The sequence below is a fragment of the Myotis lucifugus genome, unplaced genomic scaffold (genome assembly GCF_000147115.1).
Source record: "Myotis lucifugus unplaced genomic scaffold, Myoluc2.0 scaffold_166, whole genome shotgun sequence".
Lineage (NCBI taxonomy): Eukaryota > Metazoa > Chordata > Mammalia > Chiroptera > Vespertilionidae > Myotis > Myotis lucifugus.
In genome coordinates, this window is record NW_005871214.1 from 2413326 (window position 1) to 2428471 (window position 15146).

General features: G+C 34.4%; 1 protein-coding gene across 1 annotated transcript in view; it reads left to right on the plus strand.

Moving 5' to 3' along the window:
• Nucleotides 1-14790, plus strand: part of CUNH14orf39 (chromosome unknown C14orf39 homolog) — a 38405-nt gene extending 23615 nt beyond the window's left edge. Inside the window, exons 12-18 of the mRNA XM_023759907.1 lie at nt 545-630; nt 721-779; nt 3728-3789; nt 5361-5536; nt 8129-8273; nt 12638-12695; nt 14594-14790. Coding sequence (XP_023615675.1) covers nt 545-630; nt 721-779; nt 3728-3789; nt 5361-5536; nt 8129-8273; nt 12638-12695; nt 14594-14790 — 783 coding nt within the window. The remainder of the gene's footprint in view (nt 1-544; nt 631-720; nt 780-3727; nt 3790-5360; nt 5537-8128; nt 8274-12637; nt 12696-14593) is intronic.
• The last annotated feature ends 356 nt before the right edge of the window (nt 14791-15146 follow it).

Here is a 15146-nt window from a genome sequence, read left to right on the forward strand (position 1 = left end):
CCACCAGGGGGAAGACACTCAATGCAGGAGCTGCCCCCTGGTGGTCATTGCACTCCCACAGCCAACCTCCCACAGCCAGCCAACCTCCCCCAGTCCCTCCGTCTGGCCTGCCGGCCTCAATCAGGACTGGGCGAGATGGCCCCCATCGGCCCTGATCGCCAGCCAGGTTGAGGGACCCCACCAGTGCACGAATTCATGCACCAGGCCTCTATATAAAAGCCTAATATGCAAATTGTCCCCTCAGGAGTTTGACCCGGAGACCAGAAGTTCGATCGCTCACTATGACATGCGCTGACCACAAGGGGGCAGCACAGAAGGAAGGTCCTGGCCTGCAGCTGGGGAAGGCCCCAGCCGGCAGCCGGATCTCTGGCCAGGCCTAGGGGATCCTACCCATGCATGAATTTTGTGCACCTGGCCTCTAGTAAATAATAATGGTGATGACCAGGGTGATGATGTTCTTGGAAAGCTCTGAGCAGCCATGACAAGCCAAACATTTTTTATTGTTTTTTGTATCAAATTCTAATGCTTAATTTCTTTTTTTCAGATATTTAATGACTCTGCTATGAATAACCACTCAAAATGTTCACATGTTACAGCTATTAAAAGTTCACAGAATTTTATGCAGTTCAGGTAACTTTTAAAACTAAGAAAATGCTTTAATTTCTGAAATAATTTATCAACTTAGGAAATAATATAAAAACTATATTTACTATATTTTAGATTGCTAACCCCACAGAAACAGTCAAACTTCAATCAATGGTTTGAAAAAGGAGATACAGGTACTTATTTTCTGTTTATATTTTTCCTAAGAATTGGGACTAACAAATTATATCAGGTTTTTATGCTATTCAAATAAGTTATTTAGATTGTTTGCATCTCTGGTTAATTGACCATGCATGCCTGGTTTTTTAAGTACATTTTCCCCTAAATATAAAACAAATACTTTTCATTGTCATCACCATTTGGGAAATGGTGTAAATTTGGGAAACAGAGAAAAACATGAAAGATACAAAAATACCACCACCCAGACATAACAGGTTCTTTACACACTGGTATATATTCTTGATTTTTTTCCTATGCATATGTATGTTGTGTTCTTTGATATTTTCCCCACAAATTTGAAACATGCTATGTATATAATTTTGTATTGTTTTTCTTCCCACTTGGTATACCATTGTTGAGGGTGTTTTTCTGTGCCATTCAGTTGAATTTATTTGTAATGATTGTATAGATTTGCTACAATTTATTTACTAGTAGCCTCCTCTCACTTTGAATATTTTGTTTCCGGTTATTTTGCTATTAAAATAATGCTACTATGTTCTTTTACATAAATCTTTTACTATCTTGGATTATTAACTTCGAATAAAATTATAGGAAGGTCATAGGATATATATCTATGAATTTATTATCCTAGAAACAAGTAGCTGTTGAAACTTCGACACATCCTTAAAAATACTAACTCATTCTCTGTCTCTCTCTGTATCTGTATACATCCATGTAGATATATTTTTAATATATCATGTTCACATGTATGCATATTGTGGTAACCTAGTAATGAATAATAATTATTCTACTTATAAACTATATAGAAGTCTTCACCTCTTCTTGTCTGTAGCATATGGATTGCTGACTTTTATTTTGAGGTTTTAAAAATGGCTCATTCTGGTAGCATAAAAATTCTGTAAATATATGCATATTCAAAAAGGTCATGTAATATACTATTTCTCACACAGTATAGGATTCAACCAATACAATATGCTTATTTAAATACCCATGTAAATGGATATTCTTCCTGCTTTCTTCTGGAAAAAAAATATATCTTATCTGCACAGTGATCTGTTCCACCTGTTTATAATCCTCTATACATGCCAAGCTGACTGAGTGTTAGACAAGGAAAGAATGGCTAATCTCTAGAAACAACACATCACTAGTATACTTATGTGGGGAAATGCATATATGTGGTGTAGTTCTAGTTGCAATGAGCAGATATGGCGAGGTTTCATTCTCAAGAAAGCGTATAGTTATCTTAGAAGAAAAAAGACTCTGTTCAATAATTTCCAAGTGTATTTTTGAAGAAGTTAATATATGGTAAAAATAATATTTGTGGCTTAAATGCAAGAGGCAAAATAAAAAGCTTTCAGATGATAAAGTAGAAAAATATTTATTCAAGGTAAGAAAGTTCTATTAAATAAGAATTAAAAAGCCCAATCATAAAAGAAAGATTGATAAATTTGGCTATATTAAGATTCAGAATTTCTGTTCATCAAAAGACACTTAAAAAATAGAAGCTAGGTCACTAGGTCATCAAAAGACACTATAAAAAGAATGGAAGGCAAGATGATTTAGAACTGTCAGAAGACTAGTTTCCAAATATGTGCAAAGAACTTCTACAAATCAAGAAGAAAAAGGCAATCCTATTGGAAATATGTGCAAAGTACACAAATAGGTACTTCAAATAGCGAAACTTTTGTGGCAGCTAACCATCTGAAAAGTTGCTCAGCAAATCAGGAAACTTAATAAAAACACAATGAGATACTACTATACATCCACCAGACTAGTAAAATTAAGGAGTCTGACAATACTAGGTAAGTATTGATGAGAATATAGGGCAATAGGAACTCTCATAATTATTGTAGGAACTGCCATTTATAAATGACCATGTATTGAAACCACACCTAAGTTATAATTGGAGCTAATAATTTTGTCTGGTGAAATTGAATGATTTCCTAGAGTAGCTCAGGATGGTCAGTTGCCACAACAAAAATGGATAAATAGTTTGGAAGCTAAACTTTGAAAATAGTTTAACATCTTGTAAAATGGAAGATACACATACTCTATACCTTGTAATTCCACTCTATACCTAGAGAAATACAAGCGTGTAAATGCAAGTATATATGTAAAAGAATGTGATATTATTGTTTGTAATAGCCTCAAAGCAGAAACACTTCAAATGCCCATTTTTGGTAGAATAGATAGATATATTGTGTGTGTTTGGACAATGGGATACTTTATGTCATTAAAATAAGCACCTTTGTCTATGTATAACAATACAGATGAATCTCACAAGCATATGCTAAACAAAAAAAAGCAAGACAAAGAGCATGTATATTATTATTTCATCATGTTATCATTTGAAAACAGGAAAAGTAAACTATATTGCTTAGGTGATATATAAAGCAAATCAAGGAAATGATTATTACAGAAGTCAGAATAGTGCTTACATCTGAGGAGGAGGATATGAGGAATATAAGACCTTTTAGAGTACTCATAATTTTCTGTTTCTTACATGGGTGGTGGTTATATAGGTGTTCTCTTTGTAATTTTGTTCATTAAACTGTTCATATAGTTTTTAAAAAATATTTATTTTTTATTTCAGAGAGGAAGGGAGAGGGGGAAATAGAGATAGAAACATCAATGATGAAAGAGAATCATTGATTGGCTGCCTCCTGCACCATCCCCACTGGGGATCGAGCCCACTACCTGGGTATGTGCCCTGACCAGTAATTGAACCGTGACCTCCTGGTTCATAGGTCGACGCTCAACCACTGAGCCATGCTGACTGGGATCATATAGTTTTTATTCTACTGTCTATGTATTGTTTTGAATTATATGAAGTTGTAGTTTTGTAGGTCAAAAACAGTTAAATATTGGCAATTTCATATGGTGTTACATGTTTTATTTATAATTACATTGCAAAAAGAAAAAATAGTTTATTCTCATATAACAGATGCTGAGTGTGGAGATACAGGGACAGTAAGACAATTGAAAGAATCAAAATGTACTTCACAAGTAAGTCAAATGTTTGGTTTCTAATTTCTCAGCAAAACATTCCAATTTAAATATTAGTTCATATTTTTATTTCATATTTATTATAGTAAAGATTATTTATGTGAAGTATAGATGTTATTAGCTTAGTAATCAAGTGGCTATGATGTTATAGAATCTATTCCTTAGAGTTTTAGATTAAAAAAGGAAGCTACAAAAAGTTTATATGAAAATACACAAAAAGAGTTGTCATTAATAATTGACTATATATATTGACACCACAACTAAATTATAACGGAAGAAAACAATTTTGTTTGGTAAGATGGAGTAATTTACCAAAGCAATTTAAGACCAGTGGTTACCATAAAAATATATTCAGAATATTTTTTAATAATAGAAATCGTTAATGATGATATATGTAGACATACTAGAGAAACAAATTGGTAATTATAAAATATTCAGGGGGAAGTAAGAAAAGTATAGGAAATATAGTCAATAGTATTATAGTAATTATGTATGGTGACAGTTGGGGTACTGAAAATATTGTGGAGAACGCTATGTAAAGTATATTATTTTCTAACCATAAGCTGTACACCCTAACCAATGCATAATTTAAAAATAAAATAAAGAACTCAAGAAAAACAAGAGAAGCAACATAGATTTTTGCTGTAAAGAAATACAGGTAAAAAGCACATTTAGAGTTTTTTGTGGAGTGACCCAAACTGTTTCTGTAATGGAATTAGGTATAACAAACATATTTTAGAAACCACATTGCTAGCATATAAAATAATGTAAAGGAAAATTAGTTATTCAAGTTCTCAATTTTTGCTGAGAAAATAGTATAATGAATTTATAAAAGCAAAAAAAAATGCAAAGAACATATGCAATGAGAGCAAGATTGCTTAGAAGTAAATTACTTCTCCCTTTCAAGGAGATACCATATTCAACTCAACCCAGAGCATGATGTGGAAATTTTAAAAGAAAAATTGCTCATCATCCCCCCCCCCCATTTTTGGACAGATATATTTTGTGTGTTTGGACAATTACTTTCATTAACTATTCTTATTTTACTTATTTTGCCTATCCTATATAATAAAAGGCTAATATGCAAATCAACTGAATGGCAGAAAGACCAGTTGCTATGACACACACTGACCACCAGGGAGCAGGTGCTCAACACAGGAGTTGTCCCCTGGTGGTCAGTACACTCCCACAGGGGAAGCGCCACTCAGCCAGAAGCCCTGAGCCGGGCTCATGACTGGTGAGCGTAGCAGCAGTGGTGGGAGCCTCTCCCGCCTCCGCAGCAGCGCTAAGGATGTCCGGCTGTTAGCTTAGGCCCACTCTCTGCGGGGAGCAGGCCTAAGACATCAGTCGGACATTCCCTCAGGGCTCCCAGACTGTGAGAGGGTTCAGGCCGGGCTGAGGGACTCCCACCACCTCCCCGCAAGTGCACGAATTTAGTGTACCGGGCCTCTAGTGTAATGATAATACCATACGTTAATATGGTATTTTCCACTTCACACATTTTTATATATGTGAGTTTATTAATGCAATAACATTCATTTTTATAGTTTTCTGTTACTTTAAATTTGCAGGTTATACATGAAGAACATTTGGGGAAGCCAATAGATAATAATAATGAAGTAGAAGAAAGGGCTGAGAATTTTGCACAGACTTCTGAAATTCCTTTATTTTTAAGAACCCCTGAAGCTGTGAAAACACCTGAATCTTTGGAGAAATTACTGTTCTCTAAAACCCCCCCACTTGAAATGTAAGATTTTAATTAATAATTATAATTAAAGAACTTATGTTTTGAGTTACATAAATAATTGATAGGAATAGTAAAATGCCTGTACCTTTAATAAGTTTTTATTATGGAATATGTCATCTATACAAAGGAGATACACACTAATATAATGACCCTATGTACCTATAACCCTGTTTAAACAATTATTCAGTTATTAACATCCTGCCATTCTTATTTCATATATCTTCTACCCCATTTTTCCTGCAACATTTAGCTGAAGATGGCATAGATCCTGAGTACTTACCTAGTGCAATAGTCTATATATTTAACATTTTCCAAAGGATAAAAAAAAACCTATGGAAAGTTTAAAATGCTATTACCTCATGTGGTAGATTGTAGACATCATTGAATAATGTTACAGCAGTCATTTTTCCTTATGTTGCAATGTCTAAAGCAAGAATTGCTTTTCTGTAACTAACATCAATAGGCATAAATATCTCTAAAATGATCATTTAACTTTGAAAACCATAGATTTTTAATTTGCAGCTAAGAAAATAGTGCTGCATTTTGACCTTTTATAGTTCACTCCCTTCCTTAATGCTGATCCCTGAGATTCCTCTAAACCCTATGTCAAACAGATTTCACTCCATCAGGAATCTCTCACCTGTGTTCTACTGCTGTCTTTAAATTTTTTGTTAATTCTCACCTGAGGATATGTTTACTGATTTTTTTTTTTTTAGAAAGAGGGGAAGGGGGAGAGGAGAGGAGAGGGGAGGGGAGGGGAGGGGAGAGGAGAGGAGAGGAGGGGGGAGGGGGAGGGGAAGGGGAGGGGGAGGAGGGGGAGGGGGAGGGGGGAGGGGGGGAGGGGAAGGGGGAGGTGAGAGGAGAGGAGAGGAGAGAGAGGAGAGGAGAGGAGAGGAGAGGAGCGAGTGAGAGAGAGAAGAGAAAAGAGAAATATAGATGTGAAAGAGAAATATCAATCGGCTGCCTCCTGCCCTGCCCAGGAATCAAACCCACAACCTTTCAGTCTATGGAACGATGCTCCAACCAACTGAGCAACACTGGCCAGGGTTCTACAGCTATATTTTAAATTGCTAGTAAGAGTATTATATATATTAATGTAATACTGTTGACTCAAACACAGCGTGTTCAAAGCAGACTCATCATCAAATCCAAAACTGTAAAAGGATGTGGCAATCATATGCTAAAACCTTTTTTTTATGGATGAGTAAACCGATCTATAAAGTTAAGTGATTCATTAATAGTCATAGAGGTAGTTATAGAAGTTATCTTCAGATTTCTATGTATTTAACAAACACTTAATAGCAATGTCTAAGAATTTATAAATATTACTCATTTAAGATTCACAACAACTTTATGAAATGTAAGTACATTATTATCCTTATTTTATTGATGAGGAAACAGAATTACAAGTGGTACAACTCATTAGTGTTAGAGTTGAGATTCAAACCCAGGCAGATTTGCTTCCAGAATCCCTGCTTTTAACCACTGTTTTATATACTGCCTTATCTAATTATTTTCTCCAAATCTTTTTGTATTTATATACAAATCTTTTTGTATATAAAAACTGTTTTATATGCTGTCTTGTCTAATTATTGTCTCCAAATCCCTTATGCAACAATCTGACTTCTCATAAAGATTTTAATTTTGTGACTGGCTTTCGGGACCTACAGAATCAAGGTTAAGAGTCTCGACTTTGAATCTGGATTGCTGCATCAAATCCCAACTCTGGCACTACATTATTTGGAGCAAATTATTTAACCTTTCTATGCATCAAAATCCTGTTCTATAAAATGGAAGTGATAATAATAGTACCTATTTCATAGGGTTATTTGGGGGAATAAAGCACTTTAGTGGTGTTGGAAATACCTAGAATAGAGCCTGACAGTATATTCTCAGTGGGAATTATTATCATTCCATAATTGATTGTTTTACTCTATTTAACATTTTTCACCTTAAACCATCTTTTTCTCCTTAGGTTGTCACTTCAGTAGCTACTTCCTCCCTTTCCCTACTGTGTCAATTCTTACCTCTATGCTAGTGATTTTTCAACTGATATGTGGCCATAATTTTTAAAACATGCAATACCTGACTGTTTAGTTGGGCACTGACCTCTTTTCCCTTAGATCAGTGGTTCTCAACCTTCCTAATGCCGCAACCCTTTAATACAGTTCCTCATGTTGTGGTGACCCCAAATTTCATTGTTACAAATTGAACATAATTAAAGCATAGTGATTAATCACAAAAACAATATGAAATTATATATGTGTTTTCCGATGGTCTTAGGCAACCCAAAGTTGCCCAAAGGGGTTGCGACCCACAGGTTGAGAACCTCTGCCTTAGATGGTCAAATAAAAAAAATGACAACACAATAGCTGTCAGATGTGAATGAATCAAAATTATACCTACTTTTATTTGTAATATCAGCAAAAAATATATTTTTTGATGTGCCGCAGAATTTTAGTAATTAGTTTATATGTGCCATGAGATGAAAAAGGTTGAAAATCACTGCTCTATGACATTTGTTATGGTACTTACCACTCTGCAATATTAAATAATATGTTTTTAACATTTTGGTGATTTCTTATTTCTCTATAACAGAAACAGAAATACAATGCCTGAAGATCAAACACAAAAGGAATCCCCTGGGTTTTCTTTTCTTATGAGTTATACTTCTAGATCACCTGGATTGAATTTATTTGATTCTTCTATATTTGATTCAGAAATCTCATCAGATAAGGTAATATGAGAAGCTAAAGTTTCATTTCTAAAAAAAAAATGTACACTAGAACCTCAAGGAATTTTATTTCTTTAGTACCAAACTATCTTGGGACAAAGGCAATTTTTGAAAAGATTCTGAATATTGATAAATAGCAAAGTTCAACCATTATTTTTTCTTTTCAACTTCAGGTGCCCCAAATTGACACATATTTATAAAAAAAGAATCTCAGGGCAGGAATGCTTTGAATTGCAGTTAAAGGCAGTTTAAAAATTAATTTGGTTTTATAATTTATGTGTTTAACTTCTAAACAAATTTCCTATATTCTCAGTGTAAAAACTCCAGGTTATTAGTTGGTCTTTCTATCTACATGAGTGTATATAACAACATTATAATCAAACTAGTAGCCCTGTGCACGAATCCGTGCGCCAGTAGCTCTCTGCAGGGCCTGGCCGCTCCATGCCCACTGCCCAGAGGCTCTCCGTGGCCCAGAGGCCCATCTGTGCCCCGGCCTGGCCAGAGGCCCATCCGCGGCTGGGTGCAGAACGCTTGCCTTGTCGCCACGGTGATGAAGCAAACATTCTGCTAGGCCTCTCACGCTGCCTGCTCTCAGCGGCCGCCCCCACCCCTGGGACTGGGGGACTCCAGCGGGCTGAAAGGACTGGGCACCTCCATCTTGTGACTATGGGCACCACCATCTTTGTGATGGAGTGATGGTTAATTTGCATATTACCCTTTTATTAGATAGGATAATTTTAGAAGGCCTAAAGAATTTCCATCTAATAGTGATTTCTCCTGTTAAGTGATAGAAATCATGATAAAGTACTTACTTCTGTATTTAGCAATTGAAACTGAAAATTAAGACTATGTACTTTATTTGATTAGTAGAGATAGTATAGCATAGTGATTAACACTAGACTCTGACACCAGACCACTTGGGTGTATACTGGATGTAGGATTTTGAATATGTAAGACTCTATTTTTCATCTGTAAAATGAAAATAATAACTTTTACCATAGGGTTTTTTTTACTGTTAAGTGGATTTATGTATATAAAACACTTAGAAAAGTTCAAACCATTTAATGCCATAAGTAGCAGTGTAATACAATATAAATATTATATTGTTATTGCTCATCTAATTTAGTCACAGTTAGCCAATTTTATGTGGATTAGAATATTTTATTCCTACATCTAATACATAATATTAAAATGTTGATATTATAAATTTATTGATGGATGATATAGTATTAGTGTAAAATTTGTAGTATTTTATGTCTTCACTTTTGATCTCAATTTATCTAAATGATTATTTCAAAAACAGTAATCCCTAGAGGAATTAAAAAATAGACTATAGTTAGTTAATTCTCATTTACAATAGTAACATAAATGCAAAACACATGTATGTAACTTTAGCAGGAAATATGTCCATTTGGATAAAGAAAAAATATAATTGAATATCTCAAAAGATATATGACATACCTGTATAGGAAGAAAATATTGTAAGTATATATTTCTTCCCCAAATAATTTATAAATATCCAATTCTAATTGGAGTCCCGTCAAGCTGATTTACCTTTAATCTTTTGATTTTGTAGTAGTAGGGTTGAGGAATGAGATTGGCATAATAATTACTAAGTTTTCTGACTAAGAGTAATAAAAATGTTAATAAATAAGATTTGTAATAAACTGAAATGGAATTCTAAGATGACATTTAACCCAAAGGAAGGCAGAGAAGGAACAGCATAACAAGATACATAGGAACAAAGTGAAAAAAAATAGTAAAATGTTTGATGAAAATATGAAATTTTAAAATAATTCCATTCACCATAAATGGACTAAACACTCCATTAAAAGGGAGAGATTGTAAGAATGGATAAAAAGCATGACCCAACTATAAGTTATCTATAAGATAACACTTTAAATATAAAGACAAAGACAGATTGAAAGTAAATGGATGGAAAAGGTATATCATGAAAACTGTAAGCGTAAGGTCACAATGGCTATACTAATATCATTTTAGGTAATCTTCAAGGCAAAGAATATTGACAGAGATAAAAAGGAACATTTCGTAAGGATAAGAGGGTCAATTATTAAGGAAGATGTAACAATGACAAATGTGTACATGCCTACTAACAGCATCAAAATACAAAACAAAAATTGACAGAATTAAGGGAGAAATAGGCAAAAACACAAACTAAGTTGGAGATTTTTAAACAATTAAAATTTGTCAGCAATTTATATAATTAGACAACAGTCAATAAATGTATGTTATAAAATCTGAACAACACTATTGATCCCCTTGACCTAACTTACATTTATAGAACACCACACCCAGCAACTGATGGTGCATTCACCAAGACAGATCATAATCTGGGCCATAAAATGTCTTAATAAATTTCTCAGACCACAATGGAATTAAATTAGAAATCAATAGCAAGGTATTGGGAAAATCCTAAATATGTAGGTTATGGGTCAAAGAAGAAATCATGAAAAAAAAAAAAGAAAAATTTTGAAGTGAATGATTGTAAACATTTAGCATATCAAAAACTGTGGAATGCTGCCAAAACCAGAGCAAAATGATCACTTTAAGTAATTGATAATTTAGATAATTAAATTAATAGAAAAGAAGAGAGGTCTAAAATTAGTGACCTAAGGTTCCATCTTGAAAAGCTAGAAAAAAGAACAAAGTAAAAATAAGAAAGATAAATCAATGAAATAGAAAACAAGCAGAGAAAATTAACAAAGCCAAGTTGGGCCTTTGAAGAATATTAACAAAATTTATAAACTCTTGCCCAGTGGTTGAGCATCAGCCTATGAACCAGGAGGACACAGCTCAATTCCTGGTCAGGGCATGTGACAAGTTTGTGGGCTCCATCCCCGGTGTGGGTTGTGCAGGAGGCAGCCTGTCAATGATTCTCTCTCATCGATGTTTCTATCTCTCTCTCCCTCTCCCTTCCTCTCTGAAATTAATAAAATATATATTTAAAAAAGAAGAAAGAAACTGCATTGTATGTCACTATGGAGAAATATTAAAATGCCATTAAAAATCAGGTTTTGGAAGAATAATAACATAAAAAATGCTCATAATGCAATATTAAGTTTTAAAAGAACAGAAACCTGTTGTAAGGATTCCTTTTTTTTCTTTTAAATCCTCACTGAGGGTATTTTTTCCATTGATTTTCAGAGAGAGTGGAAAGGAGGGGGAGTGGAGGGAGAGAGAGAGAGAAACATCGACGTGAGACACATTGATTGCCTCCCGCATATGCTCCAGCTGGGGCCAGGGATGGAACCTGCAACCCAGGTCCATGCCCTTGACTGGAATCGAACCCTAGACCCTTTGGTGCACTGGCTGACACTCTAACCACTGAGCCGGCCAAGGCCATGATTCCACTTTTTAAAAGCTTGTTTTACAGAGAAAACAGGCTTTGGCAGCAAAACTTGAGCTGAAGTGACGTGAAGCTATCATACTTCCTATTACTTTAAAAATATATATCTTTATTATTGAAAGTATTAGAGATGTCCCCTTTTTTTTCTCTCTTTGAACCCCTCCATCTCCTTTGGACCTCCTTCCCAGGCCTACTGCACTATTGTCTGTGTTCAGTAGTGCATAATGCATATAAATTCTTTGGTTAATCTCTTCCTGCCCTCATCCCTGCCCCACTTCTCTCAGATTGGTCAGTCTGTTCCATGATTCCATGTCTCTGGAAATATTTTGTTCCTCAGTTTATTTTGTTCATTATATTCCACATAAGAGAGATCGTGTGACTGGCTTATTTCACTTAACATATAGGCAGGAAAACAATACCAAGAGCCCTAACCGGTTTGGCTCAGTGGATAGAGCATCGGCCTGCAGACAAGGGTCCCAGGTTCGATTCCGGTCAAGGGCATGTACCTTGGTTGCGGGCACATCCCCAGTAGGGGGTGTGCAGGAGGCAGCTGATCGATGTTTCTCACTCATCGATGTTTCTAACTCTCTATTCCTCTCCCTTCCTCTCTGTAGAAAATCAATAAAATATATTTAAAAACAAAAAACAATACCAAGAACCTGATTTGTAAAAAAGGCTTCAGAATAAAGCAAAAGTTAATTAGAATTTTAGGTTTTTTTAATATTCCAAAGTAGGAACTTCCTTAGTAAAATATATGTTGCCTACTAATATTTTATCAGTGTCCAGAATCAAATCAGTAAGACTTATTTTAATATAATCGAATGATAGGTTATGAAGATAAATCTCTTTTTAAGTACAATAGTGTACTATATAGAATGTTGCTATTTTTTCTACTCTGATTATGCTTACTAGAAGAACCAGGCTTTAGATTCAAATATAAATGCTATGTATACTGTTTTACTGATTTTATGAATAATACTTAATGGAAATTATTTTTCAGTTTAATGAACACTATTCTGCAGGAAATTTAAATCCTCTCTCATCACAACAAGAAGTTGGTAAGTGATATGTAGTTTGCATCTACTGGTATATTCATGAGGGATACTAGTCTGTACTTTACTTTTCTGGTAGTGTCCTTTTCTGGTTTTGGTATCAAGTTAATGCTAGCTTTATACAATGAGTTTGGGAGTGTTCCCTCCTCTTTGATTTTTTTGGGAAGAGTTTGAGAAGGGTTGGTGTTAATACATCTCTAAATGTTTGGTAAAATTCACCAGTGAAACCATCTGACCTTATACTGACAGTATTATTGATATCTCTTCATATCTAAAATACCTGTTGACATTATAGCCGGGCTGGTGTGGTCGAACATTGTCCTGGCATGCCTAGTCAGGGTGCGTGTGGGAGGCAACCGATCATATCTCTCTCTCTCTCTCTCTCTCTCTCTCTCTCTCTCTCTCTCTCTCTCTCTCTCTTGATTCAATATTTTAGTTCTTTCTGGACCTGTAGCTATATTTTATCAATCTTCCTTTAAGTCTACTGAATGTCAGTGGAACAATAAAGTGAAAAAGGCAGAGAGGAAGTACTCAGGTATCTGTAATCAACCCATCCATCCACCTACCCACCCACTCACCCTACTGCTGGCTGGTTCAGATTTATTTAGGGTGAAATAACTGAGATGTTTAAAAATATATGAAATTTCTAAGTGGCACAAACTAAATTGTTTTGCTTAATGTACTCATTGAATTGGTTCTCTATGAAAAAATATAGGTGCTTTAAAAGACTTGTTTCAGGTAAGTCTTTGGATTACTGTACATTTTAAATTACTTAACAACAATTATAATTAAGAAGTTGAAAATATATCTATAGTATTAAATAATAAAATGAATGAAAAAGAATATTTTTCCTTAATAACAATTCTGGGAATTGTTATTTTTTATGTAAAGTTGATTTTTAAAATTTTATTTTAAAACTATAGAGCCCTTTTCATTGTTCTGTCATTTCCTAGACCAGTGATGGTGAACCTTTTGAGCTCGGCATGTCAGCATTTTGAAAAACCCTAACTTAACTCTGGTGCTGTGTCATATATAGAAATTTTTTGATATTTGCAACCATAGTAAAACAAAGACTTATATTTTTGATATTTATTTTATATATTTAAATGCCATTTAACAAAAATCAACCAAAAAAATGAGTTCGCATGTCACCTCTGACACGCGTGTCATAGGTTCGCCATCACTGTCCTAGGCCAATGTCATTAGCAGTAATTGTAGTTACTCATAAATAATATTTGAATACGTTTGACTTATGCGATGTCTCTTAGATCCAATATTTCTTTCTCCATTCTTTTTGCTGTGATTTTAGGTAAGGCCAAGCTTTTATCATCTCTTTTCTGTTATTTCCACTTCTAGACACTCTCCCAGCCTTTCTACATATCCTCTCCTGAATAACTCTTATATAAAGAAGTACAAGTCCTGTCATATCTCTTCTTGAAGATGTTTAGTGGCTTTCATTTACTTACCAAATGAAGCCCAGTTCTGTAGCTGGACATACAGCAGTTTTTCCAAGCTTATCTTCATTAATTCCCTTTTAATAACTATTTATTATTTCTCAGTGCTCCTGAAAGCTGAATTGCTTTCTGTCACCTGTATATTTTCTATGCATACCTGTTTCTGTGCTATATTCTCCATTTGAGTTCTTTACCCTTCCTTCCACCTTATATACTACTTCTTTATGTACTTGAGTACAAATTACTTTAAAGTAGAATTTAAGTTTGAATCTCTATAACCTTCCATACTACAAAGGATAGTACTTTGCACATAAAAGAAATACAGTTAAATATCTGCAAGATAGATAAATGATTCAATGTTATCCTATTGTATGCTGTATACTGTAATTTAGTAGGTTATGCAAATTACATAACATGAATAGCATGATATTATGTATATATTTTCTTCAGGAAACTTATTTGGGAAACCAGAAGATGCCTTTACATTTTCTTTTCCATCAGACTCTTCAACTCATACATTTGGAGCTGGAAAAGATGATTTTAGTTTTCCATTTTCATTTGAACAGGATCAAAACTCAACACCCCCTTCTTCTGTAAAAGGTTTTTCATCTTCCTCACAAAATACAACTCAGTTTACTTTTTTTTGAACTAATTACTAAGTTCTGGAATTATTTTACTGCTCTGTAAACCTCTAGGGCAGTGATGGCGAACCTATGACATGCGTGTCAGAGGTGACACGCGAACTCATTTTTTTGGTTGATTTTTGTTAAATGGCATTTAAATATATAAAATAAATATCAAAAATATAAGTCTTTGTTTTACTATGGTTGCAAATATCAAAAAATTTCTATATGTGACACGGCACCAGAGTTAAGTTAGGGTTTTTCAAAATGCTGATACGCCGAGCTCAAAAGGTTCGTCATCACTGCTCTAGGGTATAAATTTACATTATTAAAATATGAAGACTTTTTTGTTGATTAAAGCAATAATGGGTTATCATAAT